Consider the following 18,793-nt stretch of genomic DNA (forward strand, 5'->3'; position numbering starts at 1 on the left):
CGGCGGCGCGGCCTCCTGAGGGCGGCGCGTCCGGGCGCGAGGGGTAGCGGGTTGCGCGGTGCGGGAGAGGCCTGGCCCGGCGGGCGGCGTCGCGGCGGCGGTTGGGCCGGCGGTGGGGGAGGGGCGGCGCGGCCTCCGTCGCCGCCGCGTCGGCTCGGGCCGGTTAGGCTGGGCCGGGCACCGCCCGGGGGTCCCCGCGGCTCCCCGGGGCTCCCCGCGCCGCGGCCGGAACCCGAGCGGGTCCCGGGCCAAGTCGGAGGAGCTTCGGCCGCCGAGGCCGGCGAGAGGGCGCCGGCGAGCTAGGCCTCTTGAGGATCCCCGGGCTCGGGTGGAAGCCAGGTCCGTCCCTGGCCGACCCGCGACGGCGGCAGCGACCGGAAGGGCCCAGCTCGCGTCGCCCGGCCCGGGGCCGCGGAGGGGCCCGCGCTGCAGACTCGGGCTAGATTTTTTCTTTTTTAAACTCCTGGAACGCTATCCCAGCCTTGGAACGCTTCTGGCTTCACATTTTGCACCTTTGGCACCTGATTCTGTAATGGTGGCGAGGTTTGTGTGGCCCTGTTGTTGCGATGACATCGGCTTTATTTTTTCACCCGAAAGCGAAAGCTGCATACATTTTCTTGCAGATTATGGGGTTTGCACACTTTCAGACACGCTTTCCCTGGTAACAGGAACCTTTTACCTAAATGGTTGACTTTTACTCCTTGTGTAGACTTAGTGAAAAGCCCAGACTCATTTGAGGTTTCTGTGTAAAGAAGACATTTTCTACTAAACAGAAATAACAGTTTCGCTCAATAATGGCTTTTTAGTCTAGGACTTCTTTGCATTTCTGTTGAGGGCTGTATCTGCTGTGTCCAATACAGATTCGATAGTCCAGAAAGCTTTCACTCCAGGCCATGAAGTCAGTTCTTTCCGTAACCCCGCACAACACCATTGTTTTGAAAAGGCATTCTTCAACTCCATTGCTGACATTGAAGTCTACTCCCAAGAATGTGATTATACGATTCATTTTGAAGTGAACATTAATGGGGGTTTCACGTGAAACTGTCGAGCTTTCAGGGCCACAGTGATCCAAGAACTTTGCCCTTTGACACATTTTACCTTGGGTTTGCTGTGGCAACTTCTTGACCCATTGCTAAGTCTTCTCACCTTGGCCCAGAAATGTCTGGATCTTGATAATTTTTTTTTGTTAGTGCTTAGATTTAATTGCAACACGAAAGGATTCTCTTGGGGTGTTAGTCTTTTCTGCACAAAAAGAAATTGTGTTGCCTTTTTAGAACAAAATTCAACTAAATTGGAATAGTAAATTAACGTGCTTTTATCTTGGATTCTTGGTCGTAGGTTAACAATTTAATTAGATTGTTTTGATTTACTGAACAGTCAGTCCAATTACAAAGCTCATGTTACAGGTTTTTGGTGTGAGGACTTGAAAAACCTCAAAAAAAAAAAAATCTGTATCATGATTCAGTAAACGCTGATTGAGTGCTTGTACTGTACAGGGTAACATGGTAGTCCCTGAATGGGCAAAGTGTGTGCTTTCAGTTCCTTTAACTATGTTGTTTGGTGAAGTCTAGAAGCTTTAAGGATCATATCCTTTCACTTTTTGGGGGGTAAGGTTACATAATATGTGTGAAAATGGATTCAGAAGTGCATCTTTGGTGGATGCAGGGGAAGAAACCAAGAATTTTTATTATTTTACCCAAGATCTTGGAGTATTTTTACTGCTTTTCTGGTCTAATTGTTTGAATTTCTAATAGTGATTTAAGTTCTGTATTTTTTATTCCTGTTTGTTAATCTGTACAGGTTCTTTAAAATATTATGTTTTCTTTTACAATAGTCTGAGGAGTGGAGATTTTGGTAGGCATTCTCAACACTACCACCTGTTTTACAGATGAAGAAAATGAAGCCTAGCCAACAAAATGAGAAGCGTGACAGCAAGCCCTATGAGGAAGTGTATAAAAGCTAATGTTCATAATGCTGGAGAGAGAAAGGAAGCATAGTACTTGGTTAAAGTACTTGGATTTCAGAGCCAGATACCAAGATTTGAACGCTAGTTTGACCTTGGACAGGTGACTTCATCTCTCTGACATTTTCTCATCTCTGAAATAGTTATCCTAATGGTGGTAACTTGGGCTTTTGGGAAGATTGAATGATAATGAATGAAAAGCACTTCGCACAGAATGTGATGACAGCTGCTTCTTGTTAGGGTCATCTGGGAAAAGCAAGAGGATTTAAGTTGAATATTTAAAAAATTAGGTGGGTTTAAGCAGGGGTGAGGTAGGGTGCAATGTGATTGGGAATAACCAAGTTCTCCTTAGGATAGTTTGAAGTGGTTCTTGGAGATGTAAAGAGATTGAGGTGAAAATGTAAATTCAGTTTGAAGTTCCAGTTTAGGCTTCATACTGTCTTCTACTCACTCTTAATCAGATACAGCTGTAACTTCAGGCCTTCCTGCAGCCTAGAGCACATTGGTGTTTCAGGTGAAAATGAATGGAATCACTTGAGTATCTGCATTAGGTGTTCATTTTAGAGCAGAGACAGGTGTTGAGGACATGGCAGATTAGATACAGTCTTCAAAGACCTTTCCTACGGTAATAAGAGAGGAGGCAGATACTTTATGGTGATAGAAGTGCTGCTTTGTGAATTATGCCTGTCTGTACTTAAGGTAGGCACTCTAGGGATGATTGGAATACAAAGCAAAATTTTATCCTTATGCAGTTTACATCCTAATGAGGGGTGATAAACAGTAAATTATATAGAGTGTTTGAAGATATGTGCCTTGGAAAATGGACCTGGGTAAATGGGATTCAGAACTGTTGAGGAAGAGATTGCAGTATTGACAGTCTCCTTGATTTTTTTTTTTCCCCTCAATAGTGCTGGGGGTTGAACTCAGGCCTCAGCATGCTAGGCAAGCGCTCTGCTATTGAACTACATCCTCAGCAGGGTGAGCCTCCCTGAGAGAGAAGTATTTAGGCAAAACTTAAAGGGGCAGTAGCTATGTTTATATTTGGGAAGAAAGCACTTTAAGCAAGAGTATGGTCTGAAGGTGCTGAGACAGACCTGTAAATTCTGCCCAGTAGGCTAGGGTGGAATGATCCAGAAAGAGTGACAGTAAATGGGGTCATGATGGGTTAAGGTGCAGATTTCATAGGGCCTTGTACAGCCATTATAAAGACTTGGTTGGAAAGTTTTTTTGGTGGTTTGCTTTTTGAGATGGTTTCTTCCTATGGTGCCAGGCTAGCCTTGAGTTCCTAGGCTCAAGTGGTTTTCCTGCCTCAGCCTCCTGAGTAGCTGGATATGTAGGCACTGTGCCTGGGTGGTGGGAGTTTTAAACAGAAGAATGACAGGACTGCTTTCAGCTTTAGAAGGATCATTCATATTGCAGAGAGGAATGATGTAGAAAGCTTGGAGATTTGTAAGGAACCTAGTACTCAAGAAGAGATATGCTGGTGGCTTTTTCCAAGGTAGTAAGAGTGGTGAGAAGTGGACGGGTTCTAGATATAGTTTGAAGACCAAACTAATATGGTTTGTGGATAGATCAGATATGTCTGAGAAGGTGATTCCAAGGTTTTTTGTATGAGCTGTTAGAAATTTGCAATCTGCTAAGATTGTGGAAAGAGCAAGTCTAGGAACTAGATTAGTAATTAAGTATTAAACATGGTAAGTTTGAGGTGCTTGTTAGCTGTTTGGTTTGAATTGATATATAAGTCTGGAGTTCAGGGGAAAGGTCGGACTGGATATAAATTTTGTGGTCATCTCCTTAGGTATTATTCAAAGCCATGAGATTGGATGAGATGACTAAGGGATCCAGTGTAGAAAGAGAAATGGACCAAGGATTGGTCCTTTGAAACTCCACTGTTAAAGAGGATTGTGTGTGTGCAGTGTAATGCTCTTAACATGGATGATATCCATGAATTTAGGGGGAAAATTGTCTCTTTGGAAACCTCTAGCTAGAAGTTAGCATTTCTTTTAATTACTGTCAGCAATGAACTACAGTAGTAATAACAGCACCTGTGATTTTAGTACCGGTACAAATCACAGCTATTTTAAATTAATGGTTATTATAGATATCTCAGCTGGGGATGTAGCTCAGTGGTAGAACACTTGCCTAGCATGTGCAAGGCCCTAGGTTCAATCTCCAGTGCAGGAAAAATAAATGATATTCATCATTACATCACAGTGAATATGAGATCCATCACTACTTTTTAAGAAGTATGCATATTACTATATCACACATTGCATTTTTTTTCTTCTAATATATTAGTTGTGTTTTGCAATCATAGGTATTTTCTTATGCATTTTAAAATGTTAGGCTGAAAGGAAATCCACAAGTGTCATTAGACTTTCAAAAGGTGTAGGGCAAAAAAAGAGTGAAACCCTGGCTCTAGAGTTGGAACTCAGGATTTTAGAATCTCAACTCTTAATAGTTTTGTGAATGTGGACAAGTTTCTTAATTACTCTGTGCTTGGTGGTCTTAACTATAAAGTGAGGATTATGATAGTTTGAGGATTTTAGAATTAAAACAGTGTTCTTTTATTTTTCATATTTATGGAAAGATTCAGCTAGAAAGAACAGTACTTACAAGGTATCACAATATGAAAACATGGTAAATTTAGCAAAAAGAATATTAACTGGGAAAAATATTTCAGCATGTTCAAATAAAATATAAAGCAATAAGGATATTCACATTCTCATAATTCACCTTAGAGTGAAGATAGAGATGCCATAGGAAGTCAATTGAGAGGAAAAAGTTTAATGAGTTCAGCAGATTCTGTGTCTGGTCCTTTAAGTAATTTTTCAGTTAAGAACCTGAGTCAGGGCTGGGTGTAGTGACACATACCTGTGATCCCAGCACTTGGAAGGCTGAGGCAGGAGGATTGCCATGCATTTGAGGCCAGCCTGAACTACATAGGGAGACCCTGCCTCAAAAAAAACCAAATAAACAAACCTGAGTCAGAATTTTTGTTATGAGAGCAGTTAGCTTTGTGGTGATTAAAGTATGGTTCCATAGGCCAGGGGAATCCTTTTTGGATTACTGAGATACATGGGAGGTCAAAACAGTACTTGAGGGTTTACCGGTAATTTTGGAAAGCCTAATAAATTATTGCAGAGCTTAGGATATAGTATACCGCTTTAATATCCATTTCTCTCTTTGGTCTTGCCTTTTCAGAATTTTAGGCAGACCATTCATTCTCCTTTTGACACGTGTTCAATAGTATTAAGCAATGGTTGACACAGTTGTTTTCCTGAGAAATTGTCAAGCCATATTTTGTACATATAATCTAAAAATCATTAGATTCCTTAGCAAGTCTTTAGTGTTCCCAGATCTCTGGCACTTTTCACTGAATTGACTGATTTCATCTATTCTTTTTAAAAATGCTTAAGTGCATTGTGATTTATTCTTTAACAGATATTTAATAATTTCTTTCTTTTTTTTTTTTTTTGGTGCCAGGGATTGAACTTGGGACCTTGCACTCACGAGGCAGGCGGTGTAATTTCTATGCATTTTTCAGTGAATATTGTCAGTTTTTGCAGAGAAGCTAAAGAGTAGTCCTCTGAAAGGCAAAAGATGGTCATCCTGGGTTAGAAATTCAAGGTTAATTAACATCATCATTTCTGTTAATTCTTCCAAGAGAACTACAGAGTGGCTTATTTTATAATGAACTCTGCTATTATTATAAAACCCGGAGATAGTTCATATTAGAACATTTATACTTAGAGTTCCTAAAAGTCAGCTTTAGAATCCTTTCTTTTTCTGCATCTACTTTTTTTTTTGGTCTTATGAGACAGGCTCTCACTATGTAGCTCAGGCTGGCCTTGACCCCATTATCTTGTCCAGGCTGTCCTTGAACTCACAGAAATCCTCCTGCTTCAGCCTCCCCAGGGCTGGGATTATAGGCGTGCATCACCATGCCTGGCTTAAATATATATATATATTTTTTAATAAATTTTACCCCACTCCCCCCCTCAAGCCCCCTTGAATCTACTTTTTTTTGGTACCAAAGATGGAACTTGGGACCTTGTGCTTGTGAGGCAGGTGGCAGAACCACTGAGCTAAATCCCTGGCTCTTGAATCTACTTTTTAAAAAAAGTTTTTATTTTGAAAAAATTTCAAACTTGTAGAGGATTTGCAGGAATAGTACTGTATTCACATATACTTTTTTTTTTTTTTGGTACCGGCGATTGAACTTGGGTCCTTGCGCTCGTACAGCAGGCGGCGAAACCACTGAGCTAAATCCCCGGCCCCATTCACATATACTTTTAACCTAGATTAGCTGGTAATTAAAATTTTCCCACATTTACTTTACCATTCTCTAAAAATTTTAAAATTTATTTGTGGCTGGGGTGTTTGAGAGACATGGCAACATGATTTTTCTCACCTAAATATTTCATGGTATTACCCAAGAACAAGTATTCTCCAGGCACTTTAACATTTATGACAATTGTTACCCAGTATACAAGAAGTGATCGAAAAATACAGTAAATATTTAAGCAGTTTACTATAGTAAAAGACACATTGCCCTTAATCCCTCTCAGAACTCTCTTTGGTTTCACACACACTTATCCCATCATTCTTGCTACTCTTTGAAGCAGTTCTGGAAGTCCTCTTTCATGAGTGTCTTCCTGAGATGTGATCAAGAATGTGTTGAATGCAACTACCAAGTAACACCTAATGGAAAGTCAGGTTCGTGAAAACATTGTGTGTGTCCTCATCCACCTTATTCACTGGATCTGGCACTGTGCAACTTCTGGCTCTTTCCCAAAGTCAAAATGACCATGGAAGATAAACGTTTTGAATTGCAGGACATGGAGGCAGCCATGACAGCACAAATAAAGGCTCTCACAAAAGAGGACTTCCAGAACTGCTTCAGAAAGTGGCAAGAAAGATGGGATAAATACATATGAGGTGAGGGGGAGTATTGTGAGGGGGAGTATTGTGAGGGGGATTAATGACAGTGTGTCTTTTACTGTAGTAAACTTAAAAAAAATTAAAACACCATATATTTTTTTTGGTAACAGGGATTGATCTTGGGTCCTTGTGCCTGTGAGGCAGGCAGCAGAACCACTGAGCCAAATCCCCAGGCCAGACACCATATTTTTTGATCATATGGTGTACAGTTCATATTTAAAATTTGCCAATTGCTCCAAACTGCCTCTTTTTCAATCTGGAATTACAGAATTAATTTATTGTGGTATTGGGGATTGAATCCAGGGCCTTTACATTGTTTTTAAATTTTGAGCCAGGGTGTCCCTAAGTTGCCCAGGCTGGGCTTGAACATGTGATCCTTCTGCCTCATCCTCTCACAGTGCTGTTAGAGGCCTGTGCCACCATGCCCAGCTCATTGCATTTGTCATGTCACTTAGTCTTTTTTGTTTCTTTTTTTTCTTTTACTTTTTTCTCTACTCTCTTCCCTTTATTTTTCTTTTTGGATTGAGATTGAATCCAGGGCCTTCATAGTGGCCTATATCCCCAGCCTTTTTTTCACATTTTATTTTGAGATTTTATTTTTATTTCCCTGAGTGCTAAGTTGCCCAGGCTAGGCTCAAACTTTCTGTCTTCCTGTCTCAGCCTCCCAGAATTATCTCCCATCTTCTTCTTCTGTTTAATCCTTATTTTGTGGTACTGTACCTAGGGTTGAACCCAAGGCTTCTGCACTGAGCTACACCTCAAACCCACCTCCCTCCTTTATTGATTGGTGGACTGATTGATGTGGGTCTATTTTTGAGGCAGTTTCTCACTACCAGTATGTAGTTTAGGCTGGCCTCGAACTCACTGTGTAGCCCAGGCTGACCTTGAATTTATAGTGATCCTTCTGCCTTAGCTTCCCAAGTGGTGGGATTACAGACATGCACCACTACCCCTGGCTTATTTATTTATTTTATTTTATTTTATTTTATTTTATTTTTTTGGTATGGGGGATCGAACTCGGATCCTTGTGCTTGTGAGGCAGGCGCTAGAACCATTGAGCTAAATCCCTGGCCCATTTATTTTTTGAAAGAGGCTCTCACTAAATCACTAATTGCCCAGGCTGGACTTGAACTTTTGATCTTCTTGCCTCAGCCTCCCAGAGTGCTGAGTTTATGGGGATGTGCCACCATGCCTGGCCTTCAGATAGTCTTATCCTGTCTTCTCTTTTTTCTTTTTCTCCTCTCCCCTCCCCTCCCCTTCCCTCCTTTTCTTCCCTCACTCCCTTCTTTTTTTTTTGGTGGTGCTAGGGATTGAACCCAGGGCCTTAGGAGTGCTAGGCAAGTACTCTTACCATTTAGGTATATCATCAGCCCTTTCAGTCTTTTTCAGTCTCTGAGGATAACTTTATATTCAAGCTGGGAGGTATTTTATGATTATATCTATTTACTAAACAAGTGTGTAAAACACAACAAGTGTGATATTTTGGAAACAAAATATCTGGTAGTGTTTAAAATGACTTTTTAAAAAATTCATACCACAAGTGCTTATTACAGAAGGATTCGATGCTGTACCTCTCCAAATCCCACCTCTTAAGAGGTAGCCACTGTTAACAGTTTAGTTTGTACCTTTGCAGACTTCTTCCTTTTTTTGTTTTTTTATAAGTATATTCATATCATGACACATATCTTCTTACCTTTTTAATATACTATTCATCTGCATGTTGTTTTTGTTTTGTTTTTTAAGGCAGGGTCTTGCTATGTAGTTCAGTCTGGCCTTGAACTCACTGTGTAGTCCAGGATAGCTTTGAACTCACAGTAATCCCCCTGCCTCAGCCTCCCAAATGCTGGGATTATGAACCCGTGCCACCACACCAGACTTGACCTATGTGTTTTAATTCACATATAAAATGTGCTCAACTTATTACTTTATTTTCTTAAATTGTGTGATTATCATGTTAAATAGTTTAAAAGGGTATTAAAGCATATTTTGCTGTGTAGAAAGTGTCTCCTTCCAAATTGTTTTTTCCGTATGGTGAGTCTCTCTGGCTATTTATATGGTGGTGTTTTGGGGATTTTGTTGAGAGCTTTTTTTAGTTTGTTGGTAAAACATTTATTGGTACATTTTAGATGTACAGAATAATAACATTCATCGTAGGGAATTTGTACCTGTATATATCTTGCTGCTTTTTTTTTCCCCATTCCTCCTCTCCCTTGGACCCCTCTTCCTCTCCTTATTTACAAAAACTTTGTTTCCATTTTTTCCTTCTATCCTGTCTGTCTTTTTTTTTTAAGGGTGGTAAAGTTTCACATTTATTAAGGGTAGGAAAAGAAAAAAAGGATAGGAGAAAACAGGCTCTGTAGAAAGTACCAAGTAAAAAGGGAGGAAAAAGGGCCGGGGATTTAGCTCAGTGGCATCATGCCTAATAGGCACAAGGTCCTGAGTTTAATCCCTGGTAAGGGGGGTGGGGAGCAAAAGGGAGGAAAAAATAAAAATAAAAGTATATCCTACAGCATAGGGTGGGATATGAAGAGACATGACAACCTTTAGAGGTTTTTTGGAATCTCATATTGATACGATGTATGATGATGATGGATTAAATAACTTTTGTTTTTGGCAGTAGTGGGATTGTAAACAGGACCTTCACACTGAGCTTACATCCCCAGTGGTTTTTTTTTTTTTTGGTACCGGGGATGGAACTCGGGTCCTTGCACTTGCGCAGCAGGGGCCCTTTTTTTTAATAGCAAAATATTTATTAGTACGTTTTAGACTTACATAATAACACTCATCATAGGGAATTTGCACCTGTACACGATACCTCCCGCCTCTTTTCACCAGCTCTTTTTTATTCATTTTCCCCCACACTTTTTATTAGTGCATATTTGATATACAGATTAATGGATTTAATTCTGGCAGATTTGTTTATGCACATAATATACTTTAACCATCCCCCATATCTCGCATTTGCCAATTCTCCCTAGTTTCACATTTTTTGGGGGGTGATTTCAGTGTATATAATGTATTTTGGTCATATTCACATTTTTCATTTTGAGATACAGTCTCAGTAAATCTCTGAGTTGCCCATGCAAGACTTGAATTTGTGATCCTCCTGCCTTAGCCTTTTAGAGTAGTGGGATTACAGGTGTGTACCACTACACCTGGCTGGGGCAGTCACTTGAAAATGGTTGGTTGGAAGCTAGCCAACAAAGCTAAGACAAAGTTTGATCAGTTTATTGTTTTTTACTTTTGGTGTTTTGAGGCAGGGTCTCGCTTTGTAGTTTAGGCTGACCCTGAACTCACTATGTATCCCAGGCTGGCCTTGAACTCTTGGTGATCCTCCTGCCTCAGCCTCCCGAGTGCTGGGATTACAGGTGTGCACCACTATGCCTGGCATTTTATTGTTTTTTTTTTTTTAATAATGGGACTTAACGTTTGAATTCTTCTTCTGTGAATTCACTTGAAGGGCATTACCTCCTACAATTTTTAGTTGTCATATGTTAATAAAACGTGTTTGAGTCCCTTGTCTTTGGAGTCTGTTAATTTGGTAATTTATTTACTTATTTTTGTCAGGCTAATGGTTACTGTCTTTTCCAGTGGAGCAAATAAATGAGTCATTTAAATGAAGGTCTAAGGTTGAGCTGAATCCCTCCAGGTGGATTTTATTTTAGAATTTTTTTTTTCAGATGCTAACATCTTGATAATGAAAATAACCTTTGATGGTGTGGGTGTTGATAGGCATGTGGTGCTGGCATGCTGCTGCAGGGTTTGGTTACTGGGAGCACTGCTGTGGACTTCAAGAGTGTCCAGCAAGTGGTGGTTTCTGAGTATAGTTCTCGGACCCGCTCTTCAGCGAGACCTGTGCAGTAACTAGTATGTGCTTCATGATGAGCACTTTGTGAACACTTGGTCTAAATGTATTTTGAGCCTTTTATCTCATATTTGGCCTCTTGGTGAATAGTTCATTAAACATTCTATTTGAATAGACAGATATGTGAGGTTTAAAATTTTTGAGTTTTGTGTGAATGTGAAGTAGAAAAAACATTATTTTTGATAAGTTATATGAATGACTCTAAAAACCCTTTATGGAAATTCATTTATATATTTTGGTCTTGAGCATACCCCAATTTTTAAAATATTGCCTGTTAAAAATGTGACTCCTGGGCCAGGGATTTAGCTCAGTGGTTTTGCCACCTGTTGCTCAAGCTCAAGGACCTGAGTTCAATCCCCGGTACCAAAAAAAAAAAAATGACTCTTCCACATTTATCAATTTCTCATCAGAGTATATCAACTCTAAAACATAAGCTACACATTCTATGGTACTTCTTCCTTGCCAAAAATGTAGTTAAGAATTATCTATAGTATAGATGTGAATTTGATTGATATACAGTAAAGTATCTTGTTAGTAATAGGTGAAAATGTACTCCAAAACTTTCCCTCAAGATACTGAAATAGGTACACTCTTTAACTTTTTTTTACCATGTCTGTTAAACAAAATCAAAACTCTTACTGTTGTACAAGTATTCGTAAAGCTAGTTGTCACTTATAAACAGTATAGTTTATACAGTCTTTTTGGCATATTAATAGCAGCTTGTATAAAAAAGTAATTTTCCTAACTGGCTATGAACTAATTAAAAGTGGTAGTTGAATATAAAAAGTATAGTATTGCTCAGGTGCGTAAGGGAGACAGTGAGACTGCCAAGAAATTCTTGATGTTTTTCTTGAAATACTTTTTTTTCCTACTAGAGAGAATAATGATAGTGTCAGAGGATATGAAATATGAGCCAGGAGTTAGAACCTACGGTAGCATATTTTTTTCAGGTGTGCATATGCTTGCTGTGTATTTTCCTGCTAGCTGTGTGTATTTGTGAAATGTACCCACTGCTTAACCATTTTTATTTTCATCACTATTTCTATAGAGATATACATGTACATGTTTACATGTACACTTTTATAACTTCTGTGTGTGTGTGTGTGTGTGTGTGTATGCGTGCACGCTTGTGCTGGGAATCCAACTCAGGGCCTTGTGCGTGCAATCTACTAGCTAGCTACATCCCAGTCCCTAACTTTGCAACTTTTATGATGATTTGGATGGTTAGTAATACAAAGCATTATGAAAAGCTAACATTTCATTGGAGCCTAGCTAGCTTAGCATTCATCCATTTTCTTGTATGATTTAGACTTGTTTGGGTTTAGTTACAGGGCTGAGATATTTTGTAGCTCTATGTACTAAAAAATTCAAGGACTATGTTAAATGTTGTAGAATATATTATTTTTAAGTGGAAGAATCCTAGTGACTAGCGGCTGGGTACATAGTACGTTCTTAGTGCATGTTAGAAATAACCTGATTCTTCATAACTCTTAAATTTCCTGTCAGGCCAGGGATTTAGCTCAGTGGTTTCGCCACCTGCTGCCCAAGCACAAGGACCCGAGTTCGATCCCTGGTACCCAAAAAAAAAAAAAAGAAACCACATAATGAGATGATAGTCTTTGGGGCCGGGGATTTGGCTCTGTGGTTTCGCCGCCTGCTGCGCAAGCGCAAGGACCCGAGTTCGATCCCAGGTACCAAAAAAAAAAAAAATTTCCTGATAGAGTGAATGTTTTATCAACACTTAATAATTGCTGATGTCTATTGTAAGAGATTCTAAATTTTTAGATTAGGACAGACGTGGTCAGGGAATTAGATGGCTTGTATTGAGCTTATGGTAGTGTCTTAGTGCTCAGTTTTATGCTCTATTAGGATGGTGACAAACTGATGAAAAGAATTTCATGATCATGGTCTCACACAGAACATGAATACTGCCTTAGGTAGAATAGGCTGTTGTATTTTGTCCTGGACTAGCTCCATCCCCTATGCCTTTTCTGTTGTTTTGTACTTGCTTGTGTATTTTCCAGGATGGATAACCAGTTTAAGGGTAAACTGTATTTTACCCTTGTTTGGTTCACTTCCTGTTGAAATCCTTTAGATCAGTAGTCCTGTTTTTCCTCTCTGAATATTAGAGGCCGAAAAAAAATGAGGACCCTCAGGGAGGCGATAAGACAAGAGGTGTTTTTGGTATAAAAGGTCATGACGCTGAAAAATGGTAGAAAACTTGGTACTTTAGAAATTGAAGCTTTTGTTTTTCTCCAGGGTAGTTGATGCTTTTTATACCTAACATAGAGTTTCAGTTTCCTAAATATTGTATGAGGCAATTAGAAAGTATTGAAGCTGTTTTCATTATAATTGAGTCTTTTAAACAATGTTTAAAAAAACTGGCTGAGATTGAACGCGACTGTTAATTTATTCAGCTAACATTTTTTAGAATGCCTGCCTAATGATAAGGACGGATACAAAAGTAAATACTATGTCCTCTTTTTTTTGGTACCAGGGATCGAACTCAGGACCTTGTGTTTGCGAGGCAGGCGGCAGAACCACTGAGCTAAATCCCTGGCCCTTATGTCCTATGGTAGTGATATATAAGCTAGACTCTGGGATTTGGAGGTTAGGAGGGTAGGCAGACAGGAAAGGCTGCTCAGAACCTGAACTTAGTCTGGAAGAATAGGAGTTAGGCCAGAGAGAGGTAGGCAGATGGTAGAGGATGCTCTAGGGTAGTGGTGTCACAGCAGGTGTTTATATATTGAAAGCTTGAAAGGGTTTGCCTTTACTGCTCTAGGGCCACATATTGGAGGGGGAGGGTTACAGAGAGAAAATTATTCCTATGCACGTTTCCAGTTAGACAACTCTGAAGTTGCTGCCCAGTTTAAATTACTGAACTGCATGAGGGGTGTAGTGGGTCCTTATTACTTGCTGTACCTAAATATTTCATTCTTGTGTCTCCCAGCTTTTCCCCCCTTAACTTGTTTGACTTAACATCGCTGTAATTTTAAAGGGCAGAAATGCCTATCATTTTATGTGTAAGGGAGGATTAGAAAACTCAAAAGTTTGGGCTTTGCTGACTGGCTGATTTAGTGGCAGTAACTAGAACTTGAGTCAAGGTATTTTCATTTACTAGCTTGTCAAAGATTAACTTATTTTTTTATTTTTTATTTTTTGGCTCTTTTATTTATTTGTTAACTTTGAAAAAAGTAATAAAACATTTATTGATGCATTTTAGGCATACATAATTTAACCATACATCATAGGGAATTTGAACCTGTGGATGGTGCTTACCACCCCTTTTTTCCCTTGTCCCCCCAAACCCCTTCCCCTACCTATGTACAAAAGCTTTGTTTCCATTTTTTCCTTCTGTTTTTACTTTTTTTCTTGTCCCTTTCTCCCTCCCTCCTCCCTTTTTCCTCTTCCCATTTGAACATTTTCTTCCCATTTCCTAGTATCTGTTATACATTTTAGTCCTCATTTCCATCTTTGGTTTTTCACACCAGAGAAACAATGTGGTATTTAAACTTGTGTAAAGACTAACTTTTTTTTTTGGTACTAGGGATCGAACTCGGGATCTTGTGCTTGTGAGGCAGGTGGCGGAACCACTGAGCTAAATCCCCGGCCCAAGACTAACTTTTTAATGATGTTAAGGAATAACATTTAGAAGAGTTGTCATTTATAAACAACTGGATTGTTATACTCTGAGCTACTTTTCCTATGGGTCTTCAGAATTAATCTTGATGAGCTTATATTAGTTCATTTTGTAGAGTTCATGAAATTCCTTACCTAAGTTGATTCTTCCCCTCTGTATATGTGAATGTATATGCTAGAAGGTTAGAAACGTGAATACCATTGGAACAAAAAATACACTGTGCTTGTGAACCATGCGTATCTGCCCCTTTCCCAGGTTTTTTTTTTTTTTTTTTTAGTACCGGGGATCGAACTCGGGTTCTTGCGGGGCAGGTGGTGGAACCTGGGTTTCTTTTTTTTTTTTTTTCTGGTACCGGGGATCAAACTCAGGTCCTTGTGCTTTTTTTTTTTTTTTTTTTTTTTCCTTCATACCGGGGATCGAACTTGGGTCCTTGTGCTTGCACAGCAGGTGGTGAAACCACTGAGCTAAATCCCCGGCCCCAGTTTTCTTAAATAGTCTGAAATCTTCATTGGAAATGAACTTCCAGGAATTTTGTTTTCTTTTTTTTGGTACCAGGGATCGAACTCAGAACCTTGTGCTTGCAAGGCCGGCAGCGGAACCATTGAGCTAAATCCCCGGCCCACCTTCCAGGAATTTTTCATCCCATCATGAAACTCAAACTTCCATTCATTTCTATTCTATATATCAAAGGAGACTGGGTAGGGGGAGAGGCAAAGGAGTGTGTGTGTGTAACTTGCTTTTTGTTGACAGGATAATTTTTTAAGAATGCTTTTCTTGGGCCAGGGATTTAGCTCAGTGGCACCACACCTGCCTCACAAGTGCAAGGTCCTGAGTTCAATTGCTGCTACGGAAAAAAAAAAAATGCTTTTCTCATATTGAATATACACGTGAAAGTATGCCACTTTATTACTTTTGTCTTATAACATACTGTGTCTAGGTGGTGGGGTAGTCTCAAGTTCAAGAGTGGCCTTAAACTCATGGTTTCTATCAGGGAACAGAGTTTACAAGTAGCAATAATGAACATATTTGTGGGAGCATAAGATATCAAACAGATACTCTTCTCTATAGCTGATACTAGGGAAATCAAAATAGCTCTGGGTTAACAGGAGAGGCTGTACAGTCATGGTCACTGTGTGAGTCACTTCTACTGATGTGACAAGTACTTGACATAATCAACTATTTTATTTTTTTTCTTTTTTTGGTGTCCGGGATCGAACTCAGGTCCCTGTGCTTGCAAAGCGGGCAGAACCACTGAGCTAAATCCCCGGCCCTGTATTTATTTATTTAGGCAGATCTCACTAGATAGTCCCAGCTGCCCTTGAATTCAGGCTGCAGAGTGCTCGGATTACAGGTGTGTGCCACCATACCCAGCTGACACAATCAACTTTTAAAGAGAAAAGGTTTAATTTGGCTCACAGGTTTTTTTGTTTTTTGAGACAGGGTCTCACTGGATATTCTGGGTGGCTTTGAACTCATTATGTAGTCCAGGTTGGACTCAGGCCCTACCTCTTAAAGATTCCACCACCTCCCAGTACTGTCAAGCTTTAACACACAGGCTTGGGATAGCAGCAGCAGGGGACGAGGGAACTCCAGATCCAAACTGTAGCAGTCATTTGAAATGAGAAACTTGTATGTAACTTGATTGAATGTCTATAGATGTTTTTTTCTCCTAGAAGAATTGTTTGGGGGAATGGAATGATTATTACTCTAACCTCAGTTCTGAGTTGAATATTAAGATGCTAATTAATGAGTCTCTGATTCAGAAATTTGTATTGATTCTAAGATAATTTAAAAAGCAGTGCTCATTTTATGGTGATATAGAGATGGGAAGAAGGTATAATAAAGGTCGAAGAACAGTTGAATCCAAATCATACTTTGAAATTTTCCTTTTAGCTAATTTTCTTTTGTCTTCACTAAAAGAAAGTTTGAGAAGGGTAAATTGTTCTACTTTAGTGACGTTTCCAAGTTATGTGATATCTATAAACATATATATCATTTTACATATATACATACATATCTGTATATATCACATTTATGTATATCTATATCTATAAATTGTAAATGAACATACCATACTAGGGATTGAACCAAGGACCTTATGCATGCTAGGCAAGTGCTGTACCACTGGACTACATCCCCAGCATGATGTTATAGTTTTAAGCCTATGGTTAACTAAAGTAGGGTTTTTTGAGCCTTTTAATAAGTATAATACTTTGATTTTTGTAAGAGTTGTAATCTAGATCAGTTGGCAAATTGGCCATTGGGCCAAATACTGCCTGTAAGCTAAGAATGGTATTTTAATTTTTAAATGATTAAATAAATTGAAGAAGAGTTTTTTTTGGTACCGGGGATCGAACTCAGGACCTTGCGCTTGCGAGGCAGATGGCAGCACCACTGAGCTAAATCCCCGGCCCTAAGAAGAATATTTTATATGTGAAAATAATGTGAAATTCAACTTTCTGTGTCCATAAGTAAAATGTTACTGGAATATAGCCATGTTTTTTTCATTTACATTTTGTATGCAGCTGTTTTTGTACAGTGACAGAGTTGAGGAGTTAAAATATTTACTACCTAAAATATTATACTTGTCCCTGAGCAATAATGAAAAATCTTATTGAGGATTTGGTTTCCAAAGCTGTATGTTCAGAATGCTTTCAAGAAAGCATGACCCATCCTAGTTACATGCTTTTAAGAGCAGCTCAGTAAGAAGCTCGTAGTACTTCAGCTTAACATTAAAGTGTTGAGTAGTAGCACTGATATTTTGGAATAATTCTGTTTTATGTTTCTCTTATTTATTGCGGTTCTGGGAATCAAACCAACCCAGGGCCTTGTGTGTATTAGGTCAGCACTGTACTATTGAGCAGCCCCAGTGCTTCTGTTTAATTGAGGAAAATATTCTTGTTTTTTTGGTAGCAGGGATCGAACTCAGGTCCTCGAGCTTGCGCAGCAAGCAGTGAGTGAAACTACTGCTTCTATTTAATTATAAACTTAAGCTTTAAGTTTTTAGAGTTTTTGGTCTATATCAGCCAAGGAAGTAGAGTTAATGTAAGGAATTGGTTAAAAGGGATTTTTGGAGAACTGAAAAAAAAAAATGACAGAGATAAGCACAAAATAGCTACCTATACCAGCACTGGGAAAAACTGTATGGTTACTAGAACCTAGCAGCCTGGAATAGAGCCCCTTTGATTCTGGAACCTCTGAGAAAATGTTAGCCAACAGTGGATATTATCTGTGAGGATTTATACTCAAGCTGATTATTGTATCTTGATACAGGGATCCCTGCTCTTGCCCTGATGAAATCCAACAGTGGGTTAGTCACATACAGTAACTGACAAAAGGAGAGGAACAGATTCCCCTTACTTATCCACCCTTTTGACCTTCTTAGTGCCTGTCTCTCCATACTGGGGCTTGAACGTGGGGCCTTTATACACCGAGGTACCCCCCCATCCAGGGCCTTGTTAATTTGCTAAACTGTCCAGACTGGGCTTAAATTTGCAATCTTCCTATCTCAGTCTCCCAGAATGCTAGGATTACAGGTATGTGTCACCATACTAGGCTTAGCATCTGGTTTTTTTGTTTTGTTTTTGAGACAGGGACTCGCTGTGTAGCCCATGCTGGCCTCAAACTCATGGTGATTCTCTTGCCTCAGTTTCCTGAGTGCTGGGATTACAGGTGTGCACCACTATGCTGGCTATTTTTTTTTTTTTTTGGTACCGGGGATCAAACTCAGGACCTTGCGCTTGCGAGGCAGGTGCCAGAACCACTGAGCTAAGTCCCTGGCCCCTATTTTTTGTTTTTTAAGGACAGGATCTTGCTAAAGTAACCCAGGCAGAACTTGTGATCTTCCTGCCTCAGCCTCCCTCAGTACTCGTGTTGTGCTACAGGTGTGCACCTGCCTGGTTTGGACTTAGACACAAAAGGAAAAATGAATTACTAGAAAAATGAAGTGAAAAATTTAGACATTGAAAATACAGGGCCACTGATAGAACAGTATGTATTGATTGTGGTTGTTGTTACACAAATGTATACATGGAATAAAATTGGATAGAGCTATGTATATATGTGTATGGCGAATATGAATGCTTGTTAAAAAGAATGGTGAAAACTGAATAAGGTCTAGTCTCGTTAGTGTACCTTTGTCAATTTCCTGGTTTTGCTGTTATACTACACCTATATAGTCTGTCACTGTTGAGGGAAATTGGGTAAAGAGTACAAGGGATTCTATTTTTGCATCTTCCCATGAACCTATAATTATTTCCTAATAAAACATACACCCCCTATCAGTGGTCAAGGTCAAACGGCTGTAAAATTTTCTGAACCCTGTGTCAGTTTCACTATTTGTGGAAAATGTAGCCAACTGTTAAACTGGCTCTGGCTTGAA

At 39.5% G+C, this 18,793-nt stretch overlaps 1 protein-coding gene across 5 annotated transcripts in view; it reads left to right on the plus strand.

Moving 5' to 3' along the window:
- The window catches only part of Setd2 (SET domain containing 2, histone lysine methyltransferase), a 121,090-nt gene that overhangs the window by 223 nt on the left and 102,074 nt on the right, over positions 1-18,793 (plus strand). For 2 of the 5 annotated variants that reach the window (XR_015441168.1, XR_015441167.1), the window contains exon 1: positions 122-2,066. The exons of 1 other annotated variant lie outside the window; for it this stretch is intronic. Coding sequence is in view for 2 of the 4 variants with exons in the window: in XM_021256920.2 (XP_021112579.2) it covers positions 1,963-2,066 (104 nt within the window). In the remaining 2 variants the exon portion in view is untranslated. Of the gene's footprint in view, positions 1-121; positions 2,067-6,801; positions 6,905-18,793 lie in introns of those variants that run through there. 2 more of the 5 variants (XM_021256920.2, XM_087187094.1) reach the window with 2 other exon arrangements.

Source organism: Heterocephalus glaber, unplaced genomic scaffold, assembly GCF_053883595.1.
Source record: "Heterocephalus glaber isolate CG9 unplaced genomic scaffold, H.glaber_assembly_v1.0 deba00001504, whole genome shotgun sequence".
NCBI lineage: Eukaryota > Metazoa > Chordata > Mammalia > Rodentia > Bathyergidae > Heterocephalus > Heterocephalus glaber.